Source organism: Scleropages formosus, chromosome 24, assembly GCF_900964775.1.
Source record: "Scleropages formosus chromosome 24, fSclFor1.1, whole genome shotgun sequence".
NCBI lineage: Eukaryota > Metazoa > Chordata > Actinopteri > Osteoglossiformes > Osteoglossidae > Scleropages > Scleropages formosus.
Window position 1 is genome coordinate 9,652,403 of NC_041829.1, and position 23,800 is coordinate 9,676,202.

The 23,800-nt window shown below is 44.7% G+C and overlaps 1 protein-coding gene across 1 annotated transcript in view; it reads right to left on the reverse strand.

Annotated features, from left to right (window-relative positions):
• LOC108936528 (cadherin-4-like) overlaps nucleotides 1-23,800 on the reverse strand; it is a 276,665-nt gene that overhangs the window by 32,708 nt on the left and 220,157 nt on the right. The window contains exons 3-4 of the mRNA XM_018755940.2: nucleotides 14,081-14,295; nucleotides 7,792-7,959 (exon numbers count right to left, since the gene is read on the reverse strand). Coding sequence (XP_018611456.2) covers nucleotides 7,792-7,959; nucleotides 14,081-14,295 — 383 coding nt within the window. The remainder of the gene's footprint in view (nucleotides 1-7,791; nucleotides 7,960-14,080; nucleotides 14,296-23,800) is intronic.

Sequence of the window (23,800 nt, forward strand, 5' to 3'; positions counted from 1 at the left end):
TCTTTCTCTTGCCTTCAATAAGAAATCACGGACCTGGGAGACAGCGCCATTGTCTGATGACTCCTTTCACTCCCATCGCGGCCCACAATGCTTTCTGCGGGGACAATGGCTTCCAGGCTCGAAACAGGCCGATCCACGGAAACACAACGAGGCCAACTGGAGGTGACGTGCTGATGGCATTTGTGAACGTCAAAGGGCTCGTGTTTGTGCCGTGGCTGCTGTCAGTATCCCCACCCCCAAGTTTAGCTTGTGTTCGAGGAGAGAACCCAAGCCAGGGCACCAAGGCGCTTAGCGGAAGGGTGTCGGACGAGCCGCTGGCTGAGGATGGTATCAACAAACAGCCTAGATCAACTGTGACCGGGCAAATGACTAGAGGCCTCTGCTACTCCCAGACGCTTTCCATGTCTCCGACTTCAGCCCTACTATTTAAGAGCTGCAGGACCGTGATTTTCAACAAATGTGTGTGTGTGTAAACTCAATATACACACAATGAGCTCTTGTCCCATGAGGGCGCACAGCTGCATTTCCTTCACAGCAGCTATTTATTTCTCTATACCATGTATTATTTTGTATTTGCGCATTACAGCACAGTAGTTACGAACATGGATGTGGAACCTGAAGTCCGACTCCTTATCCTTAACTGCTCCTGTAAAATTCAGTTGTATAAAACTGTCAAGCACAAGTTGCTTAGGATAAAAGTGTTTGCTAAGCATGAACTTAACAAAAGCGATAACAAAACCGATTATACGGACAGCCGGTGGCATGGTGGATAGAGCCGACCCCTTCCAATCAAGGGGAACGTATTCAAGTATGGATTCCAGTGCGGCGCTTGAGAAGAAGGTACGTACCGTAAGTGACGTTAACACTTCACTGAAACTCAACACCACATGTACAGCCTCGTTCATCTCCTGTTCTCATCAGTTTCTTTACAGCAGATACTAGGGATCATCGATTCTCTCCCTCCTCAGTCACGTATAGAGGGGACCCATCTGTAAGGGCAAAACTGGTCACTATGGTGTCGCATGCGAGGATGCAACCATGTGCGTCTTACAGCGCCATCTTTTAAGTCCTTTATTGGCATGAATCAAGCGTGATGGCACATCTGTCATCAGGAGAAGTCTCTCCGTAGCAACTGCTGCAGTAAAACCATTCTGTTGCTTCCGTCTCTGCACCTTCACGTCCACTAGGATGCTCTGCTTTTGTGTGCGTGTGTGTCTGCAAGAAAGAGTATGTTTTGACTCTGCAGCAGGAAATACAAAAGAAGTCACAAAAAAGACCACAGCCACCCTTCCTTAAGTTTCCCAAACAGGTCGGAAATGCCACCGTCGTCCTCACCACTGCGCACAAGATCCACTCTGTCACATGACATGTGATGTTACTGTTAACATTTTTTAAACGTTTAAGTCCAGCTGGAATGACAGAAAAGGTAGGACACCCACTGCACCAACGAGGAGACATCAGCAGCCTTTAAGCCCTGCGACATGAGCGTATGTCGCTTTTGTATGACCTTTGACCTCCAGAGTTGCCTCTGGCAGCCAAGAAATAAAATCTCCCAGGTCCCTGCAAAGCTCCATCAGGTGCTGTGGGTCCAACGTTTCCATGGAGATACAGAATGTACACATGAGGGTCCCCGCTCTCCATCAGCACCAGGCTGCAAATAGACGGACGCGAGGAAGCCATTAAATCGGTTACGGGGAAAATGACGCATGCAGGGAGCGAGAGTGCGGCTAAAAAAGTAAAAGGAAAGAACACAACAGACCGATGAGATAAAACAGCGGAGAGAGAGAAATGGCTCACCTTGGGCTCATTAATCCAGACTGTAATATACACACACACACACACACACACACATATATATATATAGAGCACACAGCGAGAGCATGTGCAGGAGGACAGATCCTAGCCCACATGTTGCATTTAATCTAAAAGCAAAACAATTATCCTAATGAAACACTAAGTCCAGCGCAGATTTTTGTCAACTTATACCTACTGATCTGGAGTCTTGTTGACCACATGTATACAGAATTCTTCCAGAAGGTTTTGTGCTCTACTAGTGTCCTTAGTGTTGAAACGGCTGTGTTCGTCGTCTCTGTGAAGGGGTGCATCCGTCTGGTCGTTCTCTTCTTTTCCCTCCAACTTTTCATCACTATTTGAGAGAATCCAGCGTTTTCATGAGATGTTCAAAGTATGTTTACTTCAGTTTCATTATTTGTGTTTCCAGTGAGAGTTCGGCCTCAGACTGATCCATTCCTTTGTTTTTCTCACTGTCCATGGTGTCCAAAAAGTATCCTCCAGCACTTCTGCGTGAACAATATATACATTTGAGGACTGTTTCCAGATTTTTTTTATTGCGGTTTCAGTTACTTCTAGTCTTTGCCATTTCTTACAGCTGCTAGATCCCCATGCTGTTGATCATCAGTCCCAGGGGAGCAAGACATGCTACAATTTACATGGTTTTATTCACTCATTCTCCTCATCCAATTTAAATAAAATAAAGACTGAGGCTTCGATTCATTCATTCTTAAAAGGGGCCAGGCACAAGCCCTATCCAAACGCAAATGCTATACCATTAAAGCAAGAAACAATTCAGCCCGGTCGCATTTAAATGACTGGAGGGGATATCTTTCACATGGCAACATCCGCTCAATCCGATTTCATCACTTTCTGTCCACATCGTTCGTTCCTCCCCCCCAGTAGTTTCCTCGAGGTGGAGAAAAATAACGATGTATAATATTAGATTAGGATTTCATTCTCCGTTTTCAGTTTCCACTTTAAATCTCATGACTTAAACTGAAATCGCTCCGATTCAATTCCGTCTATCGCCCAAGGACTGCTTTTATTACTGTTCCTTTATTTAGTCCGTTTCACATCGATACTTTTTTCCACACTTTCCCGTTATTTCTTTCCCATCCACCCTGAATTACTGTAGGCCTTTCACTGTAGCCTGGGGAGGACGTGAGAGAACGGGGGGTTGTCGGCAAGCCGACTGGGCAACGTCGGTGATGCTGAAGGAAATTCAGAAACTTCGAGAATGCTGGGTGTAGTGGACGTGTGCACTGTCTCACTCTTTGAGGCATTACCTGGTACTCTAAATTGAATGCAGAACTTTCTAGAACCTTTGTTGGACTGCTTGTCAAAACCTGAATGCCCTGTTTGCCCCACCCAAGGCACATCCTGTCATCTTTTTTGTGGGTATTAAGGGTGTGCATGTGCCTGGTTTTAGCACACCCATGAAAGACTGGCAGAGGGACAGGAACTCTATGTCACAAGTTTAATGCCCTCTGTGCACTTGGACTGTGTGGACACACCTGAATACAATCAGCCAGGAAACAGAAAAGAGAGTTCTCTCAAGGACGGTGTCTCAACAGAGACAAGTGAGAATGAAGGAAAGCTCGCCTCCTGCCTACACCGCTGCACAATTGCGATTATTCACCGTTCCCTTTTGGCTCAGTGAAAGACGACCGTGGCCCCGGGGCGCTAGGGCTCATTCCGCAGACCGAAGGAGGCAAATAACATCCGTTAGGTTAACTACCCAACTGAACTCCTTGCATCGCATTTGGCCATAAAAGAGCCTTTAGAGTATAAAGACAGAAGTTCATGTTTTCATTGAGGTTTTCCTACAAGCGAAGATGTAGGAAGAGAAGACAAAAAGACAGGAAGTGAAAAAATTATCTGGTTTCATTAACACAGAGTAACATTCGGCACATGTCCGTGTCACTATCCGGAGCTGCCCATTACTGAATGGACCTGGGGTCGACTCAGTGTCATGGACAATGCCCTGGAAGGCAGATAAAGTGTGGTTTCCACCATCACCCCCAGGCACATGGTACCTCCTGAGCTAGAAGCAGTGCGAACTGCAGCCCTGGAGGAAAAGACCTTCAAGGCCAATCCGTAAATGGGTGAATCGCTTAGCGACCACACTCCGTTCCCAGCTGCATGTTGCTCAACATGCTGTGAGGTGACGCCCCCCCCTTGACCGAGGGAGATCAATTGAGGCCACGATGAACAGATGCCAGACACCCGCTGCTTCTTGTCCACCCATTATCTTCCTGATGGACTGTCCACGTGAGCATAGGAGTTTAATTTAATAAATAAATTAAAAAAATGGCAAGAGCTTCATTTTTCCTTCTACTCTTCATGTGCTTTATAATCTATATAACTTGATTAACTTTAACTGACCAAAAAAAAAAAAAGCCCCACACACTTCCTGTCTCTCGCTCCTTCACTCTTGGCCGGTCCTCCCGAGATCACCAGATTAATAAATTACCTGACCCACAAGAGGGAGGGGGATGGGGGGATGGGGGGATGGGGGGTGGCAAAGGGTTATTTTGGACTAATTACATTAACGATCTGAGCTGATGAAGTGACTCTCTTGTGCCCATTACTTCAGCTCTGACCTTCCAGCACCTTCTGCCTCCGCCCTATCGTCTAAGCCAATCTTTTAATGTCAGCCCTGTGAAATGCGAAATGTGCCGTGGAGAGATGAAGAGGTCTCCCTTCAGCTTTCAAAGGGGAGTGCGCCACTTAAAGTTAATTCGAAGGAGGATGTAATGCAATATGCATGATGTTTACTTTACCGCCTTTACTCCAAGGGGCTGGCGACAACCACGCTTCATTCCCGATGCAAATTCATGATGACCATCACCAAAAAACTTCAAAAGACTTTACCTACAAAGCACTGCATTATGTTAATTATTTAGGCTGCACTACTCTGGCCTACCGAAACGGACACAAATCAAAGGTACATTTCAGCAAACCGAATAACAATTTTCCGGACGGAAAGAAAAGTGTTTATGAGGGCAGCGCAGCCAATCACTGGTGCTTTGTCTAAACCCATGGACACCGTGAAGAGCTGCACGAGAGAGACAATGGTGGGTGCAATGGGACTCCATACGAAAGGGGCAATTTCACCATGTAATTAGAGAAAATGGTTTAAATCCTGTGCAACTGTGACACGAGTGCACAACGCATGCATTCCGAAAGACATAAAAACACAGGCACGCACTGTGACCAGACTTGCTGTGCAGAGGCGAAATGCAAGGAGGTGCACATCCGGTCATGCCTCCGCGAAACGGAAACCTTTCAGTACACTATTTACCAGAGCGAAAAACAACCACGGGACCAGTTTGCTTCCCAAAATGGACTCTTCTTGTTAGCATTTGAAAAAAAGACTCAAATTCACGTGATTCCAGTTATGCCACCAAGGTGGCCACACTGCCATTTCATTTACAGCTAGAACACGTGTTGAGTTATGTTGTCATTAAGAACCAATATCATCTACATACATGATGGTGGTCCCTCCCTCCACAATGATCCACATACATGTGTTCCTAACAGTAAACATTGTTAAAGAGTCAGACGTTCGACCTCATGCAGACACAGCCTTCGCCTCGTCTGTGAACGAAAGGGCCACTTAGAAGACCTAGCTTTGGAGATTTAACACCAGTCTTTCAGAGAGCTTTCAGGACACCTGACGATTAGACATTTCCCAGAGTTTCCCCCGACACCAAAAGAAAACCACTGAAATAAAACGAAACAACGCCCAACTAGGGGCTGTTTAAATTTTCCACATTTGCTGCAGTTTGTTGCGTCAGATCCGTACCATCATAAGTAAAACTATACATTTGAATTCGCTTCCACCTCCCGAGTTTGTGCCGCTAGTAAGCAAACTGTTTTACTTGATTGACGGTGTAAAAATTCCGTGGTGAAAAGCATCCGCTGGGCTGAAGACACAAAGGCGGCTCGCGCTGTCCTTGTGGGCAGTGGGACATGGCGAGATGCGTGGGCCTGTGCGCTGACTCATGAGGTTAGCAGCTCCGTCCGAGTCGTGCTGCACTTTACCATCTTTTACCGTTTCTCCGCAAATTGAGTTTCATTCTTCATCTCCAGTGACCGCGTCGACCTGACAGGGCCCTTTCAAAGACCTATTTCTTTTTACTTTTGGGGACACTGCTGCATTTTTGTGAAGTCTGAAAACACCTACGCAGGTGCAGAGAAACAGACAATTCGGCGCAGCAGTCTGGCAAAGGCTTTGTGGTCCTCGGCTGTCGGGACGCGCTTCCGGTTTGGACGACAAAGGGCAGCGTTGGAGTTGTCAGAGATGAGAGAACAGAAGAATGTTTATAAAAGAGCCTTTGAGTGGCTACCAAGAAGTGGTAATAAATCAAGGCCTCCTGCGTAAACTTATCGAAATGTTTATACTGTACAAAGACTTGCAACTTCTGAATATATCAAAAATCCAAGAGCTTCAATAATGTAAGACAAGGCACTGGCTCCTTGTGTGAGGAACAGTTAAGTTACTCATTTGTAGTCATTTTAAATCAGCCACCTAGTTCATGTTAATGTACCTGTACACTATGAAATATCAAAACAAGTTTTGCGAAGTATTTGAACAAATTTTCTCACTGTATTCTAAAAAAAACAACAAAAAAAACTGTCTCTGTTGGCTGCCTCTTACATTTCTTTGACTTTAAATCTAAAAAATGGGGTTGGGGGGGGAAACATTTCTGAAAATCGACTTAAAAAGGTTTTGTAAACAGAGGAATAAGCTGACGGTGAGATATATCAGAGGAGAATTGAAAATCCAATACAGATTTCCCATCTGAGTGAAGTTTTTATGAACTGGGCCAAATAAATGAATTACAGCAGTTTTACCGACAAGCCGAGTGTCGGCCTGTGACAGCTCCACCTCTGCTCCTTTATTCATCTTCATCTCTATGCACTTTTATTTTACTACTGCAAAACCTGTTCATTTTCTGCACTTTCCCAAAATTGCAGATTTGTTAGGAAATTCATTTACGGCACTCTCTCTTGGTCTTTCTTCCCCCCACAGAATGCTGACAGACTTAGAATGCAAACCTGTAAGTGTTGTGGCAATTTGTTGCTACTGTGAAAGATGGAGAGCTGATTCCTGAGTGAATAGGACAGTTTACTTAGGTTCGAGTTCCAGAAAAAGCTGTGTTTCCCAGCATTAATCAACACACGTGTCATGGATCCAAATAATCATGTACTCAAGAGCACAGCCACTACTGAGACCAAAAACCTTCAAAGCTCAGCAACCGCTTAAGGTGGATGTTGACTTCCTCATGCTCCAGGTACCCTAGAACAGTGGGTCACAAAGTGTGGTCTGCAAACCAAGACGGCAGTCGTCATATTTGAGCTTGTGCTGAAACGAAACAACCGGGACTGCAGAAGCTGACTGTTCAACGGCACCTGTATATGTATTTGCTGCATGGCTCCTTGACTACTCATACAAAAGCACTCAAATGAATTCAAACCCCTCCCATCCCTCATGAGCTTGCTTAGGACCAATAGATTATGGCTTCTGTCTTTGTGGACCTTCATTCTGCATCAGCTGACTTCCCTTAACTTCTTAGTGATAGATGCACCCCCCACTGTAATACATCAGAATGGGAGTTCTTTTCTTTTCCTCTTCTCAGTTGTCAGATACCTTATTTGAGATCAGTACATTAGCAAACTGCCTTCATTTTGTTGCTTCATTCTTTTTATTGTCACTTGTGTCAAATGTTTGTGCTCTGTTGCTCCTTACTTAGAAAAACACTACATTAAAATAATTTGAAATAAACAGAATTATCAAGCAATCTATCTGCCTGTCTACAAGAGGTCACACCAAAGGCCGGACTCCCATCATTCTGTAGGTCTTTAGTGTCGGTAGCCTGCTGTAAACATTTGAGAAAATGAACTGCAATGAGAGAACATTATGTGAATGTGAACCATGGTCATGACTGCATTATATGAGCATTTCTGCCCCACAAAGTACCCTGCACTTACCCTGACAAGCATCTGGGGGAAAGGTCCCCTGGAGTTCTCAGGCACATTAATGGGCGGGATGACCCAGTCCCGTTTCTGCCTCCCTGCACTCGGCCGCCGTTGCCATGGGAAGGTAATGACACTGGGCCTCAGCTGGGGTTTTCCATGGTGGTCATCCTTAGATGCAACCTTGGGAGAAAGAAAACCATTTTCCCTTTATTGTCTCAGAACAAGCAAAAGGGCACCAGCAACAGATGAAGAGCTTTAAACAAAAACAGAGGACAACTGAACCACAGTTTGTCTGATACCACTATGTTAATGGTTCATGTCTCTCAAGTAACTGCCTACAGATGTGACATTCAAATAAATACATAGGTAATCATGGCAAATGGTGTTGGACTCATTTAAAGAGCTGTCAGGAGATCAGGAGAGAAGAGGGTCTGAATGAAATGGATTTGAGACACTTTGTAAAAGCTGGAAGAGATTCAGGAGCTCTGAGAGACAGTGGGAGCCCATCCCACCATCAGGACCAAAACTGAGAAGCTACAGATTTTTGAGTTTGGACCTCTTATGAGTGGAACCACCGAGCAGCCAGTGGTGGAGAAGCACAGCGCTTAAGCTGGGCTGTAGGGAGTGATCAGGTCCTGCAGGAATTGGGGTGCAGATCTGTTGACTATCTTGAGGGCCATAACCACAGTTTTGAACTTGACATGGGAAGTCAGTGGAAAGAGACAAAAAGGGAGATATATGTGAACTCTGGAAGGCCAAACAACTCATGTCTCTGCATTCTAAATCAGCTGGAGAGTCTTGAAGGTGGAGACCATAAGACCAGCCAGTAGGGATTTTCAGTGGTGCAGGTGAGATATCACTGTGGTCAGGAATAGGAGCTATGTAGCGTGAAAACCATAAACAAAAATGTCAGTCTATTCACCTGAGTACCAATAGTGAGAGATTAACTCAGATGAAAGACCTTGTGAAGTGCAGACAGGCAGCTGTTGGCTGTTAACAAGTCAACCCTGGAACACAGATGCTGAGAGGACAAAGCTGCAAGCTGAGGGACACAAGGAGCGGTTCCTCAAAGACACTCGACAGGAACACAACATGCTCCGCAGTCGCAACACCGAGGGCTGGAACTGGACCTCAGATCAAAGGGCTGCGAGGTTCAGCATTTCTCCTCCTCTCTCTGCCGCAGAAGATTTCCCTCCTCTCTACTGCTGCCTTCTGGCTTTTCCCCTGCTGTTCTAACTAAGCATGGTCATTACTACCAACGCTGCCTGTTGCACTCGTCTGCACTTTTTTGCACAAATTGCTCTGAGGTATCCTGCTAGGAGGGGGCACTATCCGAAAGTAAACCACGCAGAACTGACTTCCCAGGGGGAGCATTAGAGCTGAGCTGCTTCAGTAAATATCCAGCTGTACATATGAGTGAAAGAGAACAACTTTGCTGAAAGTGACAGTTCCAACCTATGATCTGAGAATTCATACATACAGTATTCACCTGATTGTGCGATGGGACAGCGGGTGGCATAGCAGTTAGAGCTGCCACCTTACCTCTTAGGGACCCAGGATAGACTCACACCTCTGACTGTAGTACCCTTGACAAGGTACTGAAATGATACTTTAAAAGCTTCCCCTCTCCGTTTATGTTACTCACTTCATGTGCCTCACTTTTGCAATGCTGCCGCACTCCAATTAGTCAATCTGCATTTCAAACCCACTTACGGGGGTTTATCAGAAACAGGCTGTGTGTTTATGTGTGTGTTTGCATACCTGTCCTTGTGTGGGCGTCTCTCATTTGACCTCCCTTCCATCTTCCTCGCTCCACTGACTGAGGCCAAAATGTTACTGTTAGACAAACATCATGACGGCCTTCAGCACGCCGCCTTCTCTTTATATATAGAAGTCTCCTGAATACCTGACTGGAAAATTCCAGACTTTGCATGAATCCACAAAACACAAACGGTGTGCACGTGTGATCTTCCAGGAACTGCAGAGCCACAAACAAACAAACAAACACAACAGGGAATGGAAGTCTGTTCCTTACACGTTTTGTTTGTGACCCCAATGACACTTTTACCAAAAAGTCATAATCAAGCGAATGCTAATAATAAGGGCATCCCTCCATTCATTTGTTGTTTTAGTTCTGTAAATATGTCAGAAAGAGCAGTTAAGTGGCTTAGTTGTCAGTGCTGCTACCTTGTGACTGAAGGACCCGGGTTTGAATTTGTGCTTCTGCTATAGATCAAGGTACTTACCCTTGTGTACTTAACTTGAATAAACGGGCGAATTGCTCTAAGTAGCTTAGCATAGTGTCCGTAACATTATAAGTTTCTCTGGACAGAGGTGTCAATTAAAGCATAAACTGCAAATTTTTTGCAATGTCTACAACCACTTGTCCTGACTGGGGTCGCAGCGAGCCAACCCTGCAACACCGGGCGCAAGGCCAAAGGGGGCTGGGACACACCCTGAACGGGACGCCAGTCCACCGCAAGACACCCAAGCAGGGCTCAAAATCCAAACCCACCACACTGCAGTCACAGGCCAAACCAGCTGGGCCACCACGCCCCGTAAATCAATAAATGTTACATTGAAATATTGACCAATTAATTTCAACACACAGAGGCAACATTCCTCATCTTGTTACTGATCTCCAACACTCAGACAAGCTGTAAAACCACTGGAAATTAGTTGAATTACCGGAGCTGAACCACCGGAGACAGCTGGTAATACAGTGGTTAGAGTTTCTGCCTTTAGATCCAAAGATCACAGGTTCAATCAGCAAGGTGCCCAAAGTACAAGGACCCCCTGAGCAAGGTGCTGACCCTAAAATTGCTCTAGTAAATCGGTAAGTAACTGTAAGCTTGTAACTGTAATAACTGTAACCTGAACATTGTAAGTTGCTTTGGAGAAGTGTCAGCTAATTGAATAAATGCAAATGTAGTCAAAACTCCTACTTAGATGCTCTTCAATGCCACCTACTGACTAGAGTGTAAACGTAGCATTTGTTCCGCCGCAAACTAATATTTGAGAGAACAGAATGTAAAACTGGACCAAGGTTGTGTCTTCTAAAATCTGTAAGTAGACCGTGATACAAGGAGCATGTGCATTATGGTATGAAAATCTCATCATCCCATTATGCCAGCATTATAGCAGTATTATGTTTGAAAGTCATATGAAAAGTACAGTAACAATGCAAAAATAGTGACGACACACTGCTGTGGCAGCCAGAGCGCATTTCTGTCCGTCATGGACCCTGGGAATGAGCCACACCACAAGACCCATGAGAAACCTTGTCGTCTTCCACTGTACCTTTGAGTAAGATTTTTATAGGCCCACCTATAAAAACGAGCACTACGTGAAAGCATGGACTATGCTAGTTATTTTCCATAAAAATTTGACCGCTGCTGGCGTAAGCAGATGAAAGATGTCCGCTATGAGGGCATGTGAAAAATTCAGAGTATGGATCTCGGCAGTGCGATACAAATGGCCGACTGCGGTCCTGGTGACTTGGATGACAATCCCGCTGCGGGCTTTCGTCCTCCCCTCCCGCTACAAAGCTCTCCCGCCCCACATGCCTGCTACGATGCTCCAATCGGACACCCAGGCCTCGGACCTGCTATCTGCCCAAGAGCGCCTCGCGCTTGGATCCGCAGCCACGGGCAACAGGAAGGAAAGGAGCTAAATCAAACATGGCCCAGCCAGCAAGAAGGCAGCCAGCAGGTAATAAAGCAGAGGCCTTGCAGTGCCCCCCCGCCACCCCCTGCAAGTCGAGGCGGCAGCGAGGCACAGGAGCGTGAAATCAATTCAGGGTATTTTTAACCTCCTACCTGTGCGGCTCGACAACCGCAGTAAATAAATGATGGCACTTTGAAGCACAGTGTCCTCTAGGCATTCATCAGCATCGATGGTGCCAAGAGCCAGACACACACACACACAAACATGCACTTACACCAATCCATTCAGCCGACGCTTCTCGTCAAAGCAACTTACAGTGTCAGTCGAGTTAGCGATTTACCATTTATGGACGGTAATTTTTACTATATCAATTCAGCACAAGTACCTCGATCAAGGGTACGACAGCAGGAGGTGGGATTCAGACATAAAGCAACAGCTCCAACCACTGTGCCACCTGCTGCAGACACACATTCAAGTTAAAATATAGAAATACACAGTGCCACATACACAAGAACATGCTCATAATGTGCAGACACATATGCAGCAATAGCACAAACATGTATGAGTACATTTTTACGCATACACACAAGAACACAAAAAAAACTCATCACAATGAACACATTGAAAAATAAAGTTGCTAGTGATGACTAGTTGTTAGTTATGAGTAAATGTTACATTAAAATACTGACATTTACTTCATTTATCCCACACCAATTATATCTGAGGCATTTTGTGCCACTCTTCTCCAACTCCAAATGACAAAATTAATGGAAGTATCTTTTTTTATTGTTTATGATTTTTCTTCTCGTTTAGTTCCACACTCATGACATTCTATAATAAACGTCAGTGCCCTTGGAAAGTACATTCAGGTATACACCAGCTGCTCAATTTATGTTTGCAACTACAATGCAAGTCTGCAACTTGTTTTGTTTCTAAGTCTAAAGTCACTTTCTGAAGTTGACTGCAGGGTAGCCTCACATTACAGGCAACTTAGAGTCACCAGTGTCCCTAAAACACATATCTGGAGTATAGGAGGAAACCAGAGCATGTGGAGGAAATCCAAACAAAGACATGCAGAGCATGAAAACCTCACACACAATGATCAGGGTTTGAACCTATGCCTGAACTGCCCGGTTGTTGTGAGGCAGCAGTGTTACTCGCTGCGCCACCATGTTTCCGTGTAGGGAAAGAGCAGTTTGAAAACAGGAGTCACTGGTATCGCTTCTTTAGTATTCCCTCCGCAGTCGAACTCAGACAAGGGTTGCAGCAGGAGGTGAGACCATCTGAACAGATGGACCCGAAGCTTCAGCAAAGGCCTCAATCAGCAAATGATACCTATGAATACCAGGTGATCATTTCTAATCCAAACGGTGATTTTAATTAATCAGCGGTTAAAAAGACAGAAACCTACAAGCGCTGCAATGAGCACAATTGGTCACCACTGTTTAAATGCCTCTAAGAAAAATGTCCCAGTCAATTTTAAACACAACCGTGAATTTCTGTTTTCATTTGTGTGAAGTAATAAAAGATGATTATGGGAACGTAAGCAATTATTCTAGATCTATTAAGGGACCCCCCTCTCTTCTTCCCAGAGCAGAAAAAATAATGAGTGCCTGCTGTCCTCCTGTCTGCTCATCGTCGGCTGCCCCGCAGAACGGCCCGGTGCTCACGCACTTATTGTCATCTCGTGCTCTGCAGTGTGATGTTCTGGGGGAGACGCGTGACACGGTGCCTGCGCTCAAAGCTGTGCACAGTTACTCATCACCCCGTGCCACGCAAGCCTGGAGTCAGCAGGTGAAAACACGAATGCTCTGCAGTGAGTTGAGAAAGCCGAATGCCGTGGCCACCTGTAAATGAGAGGCATCGCAACAAAGGCCCTCCAAGCGCTCGGTGCTTCACGTTCCGCTTCACCGAAGAGCTGAGTCTGCTCCAGATGGCTCTGCCTCCTTTTATTTGGGAATTCCCTTAAGGCTTCAAACGCCAGATTAGCACTGGAGCCTCACAGCTCCTGGGATGTTGGCTGAGACCTGGCTTCGACACGTTGCTACAAGTTAATAATCACTGCACGTCACTTCGCAGGAAAGTGTCTGCTAAATGAATACGTTTGCTTTCAGAATGAAATGGACCGTTTCCTACGGGATCGGCGCAAGACCACCTCCCTGGTCCAGGACACTTGTTGAATGTTGGACAGCTGGGTTACACACTCAGCATGGCTGGGGATGGAGTGTCTAAAGAAGGTGTGTCTTCAATTATGTGGGTGGGGTTTACTGCTGCAAGAGGGAAGTAAGTGCCTGGAGTGCTTAGAGCACCTCCCTTTGGACTCAAAGTTTCCAGGTTCAAATCCCAACTCCTGCTACCGTACCCCTGATCAAGGTACTTACTCAAAATCAATACAGTACAAATCATCCTGCTGTTTGAGTAAATCCTAGGTAGCTTAATATGCACACCTCACATAAGTTGCTTAGCATGAGCTAAATGACGAAATGCAAGTGTAAGGGGTGTGTGTCAAACAGCACGGGAAGGGCTAAGTATGGCCAAAGGGGGTGTGTCTCAATCTGATGCTGGGTTGGGCTGTATAGGGGCGAATGCACAAAGCAATACAATGCAGTAACAGGATGGAGGGGGAGGATCTTACCGGGCTAATTGTGGGCGACGGAGTGTGTCCCACCAAGCTGAGCTCAATGATGGACTCCTCCACGAGCCGCTGTACACCGTCTCTCCCAGGTGCCTCCAGATGGGGAAGCTGTATGGGGCCGGGTCCGTTGTGCTCTGTGTGGGCGGGGCCATCTGTCCCCGCACCGAACTTGAACTCGTTGTTCCTGAGTGCGACAGCCTCACTCTCCCGGCAGTCTTTGGAGGGGATGCAGCCAGGGGGGTGTGGCCAAGAGGTTAAAGGGGTAGATTGAGGGGGGGGGGGGAAAGAGATATGGTATTAGCTTACCACTCACTCACGGTTCCTATGAATGCCTTTGTGACGAGACCCCTTCTTCCCGCATCCAGTCTGAGCCAACATTCACACCCAGTCCGGGCCTCTATGCTGCTCGCCCAAACGACACTGAAAGACATTTGAGGGACTCCAGCGGGGACCAACAAAAGTTCTTCCATCAGCCTGACTGCATCTTCGTGTCCGAAACACAGCTGCGTGAAGAGCATCGCGGTCCGAGCCCTGTATCGCACACACCTAACACATATATGACGATGCTTATTCCGGTTCCAAAGAACACTCATCTATAATCGCACTCGTATTTATTTCGAGGGGCCGCTTCAGTTCACGACAACATTTTAACGGCAAACGGAAAAACGTTCTGCTGTACGAGAACGGATTTCTCCTTTGTGCCACTTCCATTAAACACGGCACACGGCCCATTAAGCGCGGGAGGCTGCAGCGCGAATGTGGCTCCTGCGTAAACAGCCCCCAGCAACACCGCCTGCTCTCGCTGGAGCCTCAAATCAGAGAACTAATATGCAGAAAATTACCATGAAACTACCGAAATTGCCTTCATTGCCCCCCCGACCGAAAACGAAAAAATAAAAACATTCAGATAATTAAGATATGTCACACACATTGCTTTCGCCAGACGAAATCAATATATTAATTGTGCTTTATCAAATGAATTTAATTTAGCCTCAACGCATCACATGCGGTGCGGAGATTTAGCATCGGTGCCGACGCACCAGCCGAAGGATGTTAATGCGAGCCTGTCGCAGGAACATCCGAGAATAGTGTGATGTGGAGGAGAGAAACCGCGCTCTTAAAAAGCATAAAAGGTGCCGCTGGACCGCAGTCATGCGTCTGAGTGCTGGAATAAAGAAAGAGCACCTGTTTTCTGACAAGCCCTACAAGCCCAGTATGTACGCACACCCATATCACGTCGCAAGTCTGTTCGCAACTTGATTTGTTCTTAAATCCAGAAGTTATTTTCACCACCGAGTTAAAAATACAGACATCCATCAACTACAGCATACATTGGAGCAGGCAGAACAGCACACCCCGAGGGAAGTCAAAGCTACGTGTTGAGAGTTGTTTTGATGAGCAAAATGAATTGTAGGTGTAAAGCCTACCCTTGGCTGCAAGGCTAAACTGATGCCTCAGGCTGGGACCAGTGATTCATTCTCAAAGCTCAAAATACTCAAACCCCTAATGGCTAGTAAAAGCGGTTCTGTCCCGCACAGCTGACAAAGTGGCGCTGGTGCAAAAAGGGGAGAGTGTAAGTCTTCCAGAACGCCCCCCCCCGGACCTATAAGGGAACAGCAGGCTTATACCTGCCTGCAGCAAAATACAGTATGGATATGGCACCGATGGGGATGCGACAACTCATGGTGACACCACGTGACCCTGGGGACACGCACACACGGGTGCAGTAGGTGACATAGCAGCTACAGCTACGGAACTGCACTCAAAAAACCCACATCTGAATCCCACCTCCAACTGTAGAACCCTTAAACAAGATATTTACCATGAAGTGATAGTGAAAATGACTCTGCTGTATAAATGGATAGAAAAAAATTGCGTAGCCCTGAGGGAAAAAAGTGTCAGCTAATTGAAATAATTGTAAATGTAAGTTAAAAGTGCTACAAAATGCACGTCCCAACATGGGGGTGGAGCACGATGCCGAACAGCTAGCCTCAGCACATTGCCATAAGACATATGGGTGCTTATGCCACCCCTCCCACTACCGAAGTCCTTGGTTATCTTCCCGCTCAACCATCCTCATAAACGTGGCACCGATTCCATACATCAGCGCTGGAACAAATGGGCTGCTGTGACACGATGCTGTGCCATTCGTCACCATATGGGGCAGGATTCCTGCATGACGATGCTCATCAGCCCATCCGTCGCCTCCACCCTCCCGCCAACTCCCACACTGTTGTCAGACAGCCCCCTCGGGCCTCCTCTACGGCTGTGGGTGCTAGAAGCAATCATGTCGCTGTCTGCGAAGAGCCGTGAAGGGATCCGGCTCTTTATTATTCTCGCATTTGTCACGGAGGGCAGGGAGATTACACGTCTCCCCGCCTCGGGATTAACCGCACCAGAACGCCGCGCAGCGGTGTAATCCATCCAAGAAGATGAATAAGAACATGCCACACCGGTGGCTGCCTGTGTCATCTCTGTCCTCACTGGGAGCCAACCCAGAAGAAAGATCCTGTCATGTTGCTTGTTTGCCGATTTAGGAAATTACAGAGCAGTCATACCAGTATAATTGCACCATTTTAATATTTTTCATTTATACATTTATCAGACACTTCTTCAGAGTGTCAAGCAACTCAGAGAAAACAAAAGTCAAACAACAAACAAAGGCCTTGAGACGCACAGGATGATCGACAGACACCTTGCCAGTCTGACACTATGTTACTGGTTCACATCCCTCCAGTAACTACTATAGAAGTGACATTCAAAGAGCAAATACATAAATCACAGTAGATGGTGTTGGGCTCATTTGTGGAGTTGTCAGGAGATCAGGAGGAGATCAGGTGGCTCTCAAAGAGATGGGTTCAAGACCCTTCTTGAATGCAGTAGGGATTCAGCAGCTCTGAGGGTCAGAAGGCGTTCATTCCATCATGTTGGACGACAGACTTTCAGGTGTGGGCCCCTTGGAAATAGAACCGCCAATTTGCCAGAGCTGGAGGAATGTAACATCATTTGAAGCACACGCTGCACTTCCCAACCGATTTTGTTTTTTTTTTTTTTTAAATGTTGTATATTTAGACATGTATACTTGAAAATGACTTGAACGGTTCTCTTATTTTGTTTGATAGCCATCCATCAGGGAGAAAAAAAATACTGCTGATCTTAATGAGAGGGGGGAGGCTGGTGCAAATTCAGCCGTTCCTTCCAATTCAGCATTTTCAAGAAATACATGTCTCAAGTTTTATGCCTCAAAGTAACTATTAAAAAATTAACTGATTCTGTGTAAAATTTTAATTGTTGGTTAACCAAACACTCAAAATTACTAATAATCATCATGTTATGTTGGAAGATGGTGCAGAACATGCACTTCCTTTTCAAAACTGTCTTCATGATAAAATTTATTTTTATAAACTTTTATACAAGTACATTTTCTCCAAAATTGAAAAAAAGTGACTTTCACTTTGCTGATTTTTATTTCATACTTTAAAATCTGGAAAACATGTTTCAAAAACATAGTGACACAATGGACAGTCCATTCATTCCAATATCTGGCCACCTGAGGTCTGGTTAAGAGTGGATGAACTGTATGTCTGATTTGTCTTTTGATGTTCCAACAGTTACTATCACATTTACATAGACGCTTTTCTCCAAAGCGACTTACAAGGGATACTATGTAGTGTTATCAGCCCACACACCTTATTCACCAAGGTGACTTACACTGCTAGATACACTACTTACACTGGGTCAGTCATCCATACATCACTGGAAAACACTCACTCTGTCACTCACACACCATGGGGGAACCTGAACAGCATGTCTTTGGACTGTGGGAGGAAACCAGAGCACCCAGAGGACACCCATGTAGACACAGGGAGAAAATGCAAACTCCATAAAGATTAAGTGGGGATCAAACACAACACCTCCAGCAATGTGGTCATGCTAACGCAGCACTGCCGCACCGCGTTGAGCTGCGAGATGAGAAGATGGCAAGTGAAGGACAGGGAGCATGTTAACTCTCAGGCATCAGCAAAGCTCATCCAAATGTGCAGTAAAAACCCTCCGTTTACCTCGGTCATAAATGACGACAGGCCCAGAACATTCCGGTCGCATGCCAGCAGAGATCAGACAGCTGAGCAGCTGCACAGGGACCTCAGACTGGACGCACGTACACGCAGCCACACGGACCATCAGCGCAACACGTTAAGGATTTTCTGCACACAAATGCATCTGTGCACCACATTTGTTGTTGACTGTGCCATTTTAATAGCTACTAATCAAGAATGATATTTGATGCTGTTTTGATACACTAACGCTCTGTGGAATGTATTTCAAATTTTGGTTGCGTTTCACACAAAATGCGTCACCTGTCCGACACGCCACTTGCGAGGGCTGTGATGAGAGTTTTGATGAAGTGCAGCCGAGGACAAGCGGTAACATCCTCCTACTTTCTCCGGTATAATGAAGCTGAGCACAGTACCGAACGCAAACGGGCATAAATCACTGCCCCGAACACCATCCATCTGTATAACGGATGCCTTGAACCCGAGGAACCCCACAATGCAACGGGCAGCCATCCATACGTGTCTGTATAATGATGAATTAGCATTTTGCTACACGGTCTCCGCAGGGAGCGATTTGCTTTATCAGTTCTTCAACGTTGCATTTAGCCCCTACAAAGGGGTGAAAACATCCGCCCTGACAAACTTGGAGATCCAAACACAGATTGGTACTTTAGGATATATTAGTACAGGTGTACGTGTGTGTTAGAGTGGTTAGAGTCACTGCCTTTGGATCCAAAGGGCACAGGTTTGACCCCCCACCTCTGGCTTGAAAATCTGTTACTACAGCCAAACATTTTAAAGTATATTTACATTCATAAAAGGAGCAACTTCTACTGTAGTGACTGGATTTGGAGGCTGCAGGTTCAATCCCCACCTCCAGCTGCAGTACCCTTGAGCAAGGTATTTACCCCAAATTGCTCCAGTAAAATTACCCAGGTGTATAAATGGGCAAAATAATTATAACGTTAACAGTAATAATTGTAACCTTAACATTGTAAGTCGTTTTTTAGAAAAGCGTCAGCTAAATGAATACACGGACCTTATCAGCCAGAGAGACCTGACTGTGTGTATCCAAGCGTACGCTTCCCTTTTCTGCAGGAAACGTGTTGGGAATAAACTTATACAAGGAAGACATTTAGACCAGAAGCGTCCTGATGTTTGGACCTAAAACCAGAGGGAGATGGTCTTGGGGTGTTTTGGTTATTTAGATTTTTTATTCACCTTTTAAGGTTTTACACGAGTTTACCGGAGTCAACTCTTGTTTTACTCTATCTTATGTACTTAAAAGTAACGACTTGGAAATGGTGAAAATTCACAGGTAAATAAGCAACTGCTCCTATTTATCTGCAAATGAATGATCTTTCAATCCGAGTTTGAGTGCATTAGGATTTCTACTTGTATTCTGACATATTATGGAAATGTAGGTTTTTCATGCTGTGTGTTGTGTTCCGTATTTTCAGTAATTATTTTATTAAATTCAATGAAGAGGGGACAAGAAGCATAACAGGACACAGCTTTTGTCCCTATAAGAGAGTATCTAACTTCAGATACCTGGGTGAATACTCCAGCACTGTAAACAGAGTTACTTAGTATTAACCGTTATTTATCCGACACTTTTTCCTCCAGGGTGATCACAATGTGGGGTTAGTACACTCTCACACTGATTTACCCATTTATACACCTATATACTTCTTACTTTCTCAACGATCCTAAGTGTCCCCCATGTTCAAGGACACCACAGCAGGAGGAGGTACTTGAACCTGGGTCCTCGGATAAAAAGGCGATGGCTGTAACAACTGCGCGACCTGCTGCCTGAAATGGAAAACAATAAAACTGCAAATTTTAAGGTATTTTTGGCACCAGCCCACAAGGAAGTTGAACCTACAGCCATCTAGTAAGATTTCAGTCTGAATCCATGACAAAATAATCGATACTCTCCCTCTTTCCACTTCCAAATGGGTTCTAACAGATAACCTGCAGCTGAGATATTTCTCTGGCCCATGTTTCTCACCCTCAGGTCAGAAAAAAAAAAGTACTCCATGGTACAATTCATAGACTTTCTGGTGTAATGAAAGACAAAAAAAGCCATCGAGTAGTACAGAGTGAAAAAGATTTTTGTTACGTGCCGAGTGCTTCATGTCATCAATGAGAAAAACAATCACTCTGTTTTGTACTTGAAATAGCACTAATGTGGTGAGCATGTTGCCAACATAGTGTTTCCAAGCTCTTGTGCCACAGAAAAGGACGAGTATTACAGAGTGAGGACAGGATAGGCATAAAATAACTAAACCAGATCCATCTATTCACTGTGAATTCCAGATGTACTTTATTTGCGACACGCTCAAGAGCTGGAATCCCATTTCGGTTCGATTTCAGGTATGTTTTGTAGCCTAGGAGAGCGTGAATGATGAGGTGCATTTGCGTACATTAGTCTGTGTCCATGTACGTGTCTTATGTGGGCACTCGCGGGTTTGAGTGCGCAAGTATGTGTCTGTGTGACAAATACACGGGTCAAAAAGCAAGTCTGTTGATTCTCAGTTTTGTCCCTGATGTGGTGCAATGAACTCCCAGTGTTCCTCAAAGCTGCTGAATCCCTCCCAGTAGTCAACAAGGGTCTAAAATCCATCTCTTTCACAGCCACTTCTCTCCTGATCTCCTGACAGCCCCATAAATGAGTCCAACATCATCTGCTTTGATTACCCATGTATTTGCTAGTTAAATGTCACTTGTACAGACAGCTACTTTCACGTAGAAAAAAAGCAGAAGAAAATGTTGATGTGCACACAAACAAAACAGCAGACCTTCAACAGCGGTAGTGATGAAACATGGTACACGCTGTCTTCTGTTATCGTCGAGGTCAAAATATTAACCAAACCAAAATCTCAAAAGCTCAGATACTTCAGCCCAAAACTTGCGGCTTTATTCGGTGTGCGTTAAGAAATATTTTAGGAATACGTGCAACTGAAAAGATGGCAAAGCGTTTCTTAATTTACCGACTATAATGAACAATCGAGCAGTCAACATCTTAGTTATTACAACAATTACATACTTAATTGTATAAAACTAAAATTAGGCAATTAAGGGATTGACTAAACATTTCAATAGCATTTTGTTCTTCAATCAGGTATTATCTTTTCACAGTGGTGTGATTTTTGTAAATGTTAAACTGGCTGATGATCTTGGCTATGGAATTATGTCATTATTTTCAAGTGTCACCTTTTCTACCAGGTACAAAAGGTAACACCTGATACACACTTAAGGATACTAGGTATCTTTTCATTCTCCCTGTGCAGAATTATTTTAAATTTTAATTCCAGCTCCTAACCTAAAAAAAAGTCTCAAGTGTCGATACACATTTAAAGAGGACCAATAATACAGATTGTATGTCGTATACAGACTGGCCTGAGTGACGTGTCACAATATGTCAGCTGCTCAGTCTGTTCTTTCCTCAAGCTTAGAGTTTTACTGTCCTCATACCTGTCCTTGTGTGTTTCACTAAATGCCTCAAACATATTTCAAAATCAGAGTTTGTGTTCACTAAGTCTAAAGTTGGAGCAACAGATGAGACGGTGATTAATGCTGCAGCCATGTACCAGTAAGCCGCTGGTTCGAATCCCACTTTTGCTGCAGTACCCTTCATCCTAAACTATACTCTACATTCAGGCAGTAGAAATTACCCAGCAGTATAAATTAATAAACCACTATAAGTTCCATATAGTGTCAACACCAATTTGAAGAAGAGTGTCATAAATTAATATTTCATTTGAATTTAGCTGTGGCCTCTTGAAAGAGAAAATGGAAAAAGCCTTTTACACAGACAGTGCTTTTCTCTGCCCCAGTGCATTGTGGGTTAAAGCACATTAACACAGGGACTTAGTGCAATACGCTACTGAAGTCTTGAACCTAAGTGGACACACTTTATAAATTAGCAGTAGACTATATGAATGAGCTTGGTAACAGGCTCCTTAGCTTCACCAGAACCAGATGTGAGAAGGATTTTTCATGGTGGTTTACCCAGCGAAATGCAGACCCTGTTGTTCTACATCCATCAATCATGCTAATGGAATAGAAGTAGGCCGACTGACACAAATTATATATTTATTTTGCCAGTGATTATCATTCATTGCTAAGGAGCCCATAGGCAATGGGAATCGATTGTTGGAGATAGTGCTCCCAAGGCATTCTTGACTTCCTTTTGACCTGGCTGTGAGCAAAAAAAAACAACAGGATCCTGGGTGGGGAGCGGTCTGAGCAATATGGTAAAATAAATCACAAAAGGCACATGGTCTGAATTGACGTAAACACCAGGATCCAACAGATGAAACAGAATTCACTTGAAGTAGAGAAAGAAAAATGTATAAAAAAAAAATTAACCCTCCAAAACAGAAGGCATGGGCTATAAATACTGTGGATTTTTGAATACAATGCCTTTTGTCCCACACAATTATTCTTGTTTTTTTGTTTGCTCTTTATTGCCATCGGACAGATAGGTGGGTAAAAACATGTATGAAAGAATCAACTAAAAAAAAAAATAATTCAAGAAAATAATACGAAAAACAACCGGAAAAGGTTTGCAAGATGAGTCAGAGCACTGGAAGTCATCCAAATGGTTTTGGCCAGAACATGAGCTATAGTTCGATTGCCCTCCTGCTGTAGTACTCTAATATTGCAAATCCCCTTTTAAAAAGGTGTGAGATAATTAAGGGCAATACTGTCAATTTAGTAGTTGTGCTGTCCAGTATATTCTGATTTAGCGATAATATTGATAAATATGCCATAAATTATTCAGACTGACATGGCACTGCTACACCTACAATGATTTCTCCGTGGCAGATCACCTTGAAATGGCAAAGGCAATCGGCAGACAACGCTGAAGTTAGATCACCACCTTCTCGTTTCCCTCGGTGACAAAGATGGCACTTAGGGTGGCGTGGTCACACTATCACAGCAATATGTCATGTCAAAGGCTGGGTGATCCCTTCCGATGCAGGGACCTCCCATGACTAAGGCTAACCAGCCCTGGTCAAAGAGGAGTTCACCAGGAGAAGGGTCATACCAGGGTTAAAGAACTTTGCCGAAAGAGTAGGATGCCAGCGAACCTGAGAAGCTGACTCAGCACCAAGATGATTGCTAAGTACAACCAATGCTTTTGTCCAGAAGATACTGCGTTCCCTTCCTTGTCAGTATCTCCTCTGCTTTGAACACATGCAAATGTGTCTACGAAGGACAGCTGCCAGAGCAGGAGGAGGACTGAGCTGAGGGTCAAGAAACCAGAAAAGAAAGACATCCTCAGGAGCCAGACATGCGAAAGGACTTTTAACATTTTCTGCTAAATAAAAGTGGGAAATGTAGATGAGAAGAGCATGTGAATGGCTATTAAACAAGAAACCCACAGGAGTCATGTCAGGATTAGTATTGGGGGACGAAAGGAATGTGGTTGTGGGAAGGCGGCATCTTATTTCTAAACTGTGACCCACCACGCTAACGTACACAATCACCTAAGCTGAGTTGAGCTAGAAACTTGTAAAGGCAGTTAAAAAAAAAAAAATAAAAAAATAAATAAATAAATAAAAAAGGTAACCCCTCTGGCAACATGCGGCCTGAAAGACCTGATGATGGAGGATCGTTTGTGGCACCCATAATCTAATCAAAATTTCCTCTAAGA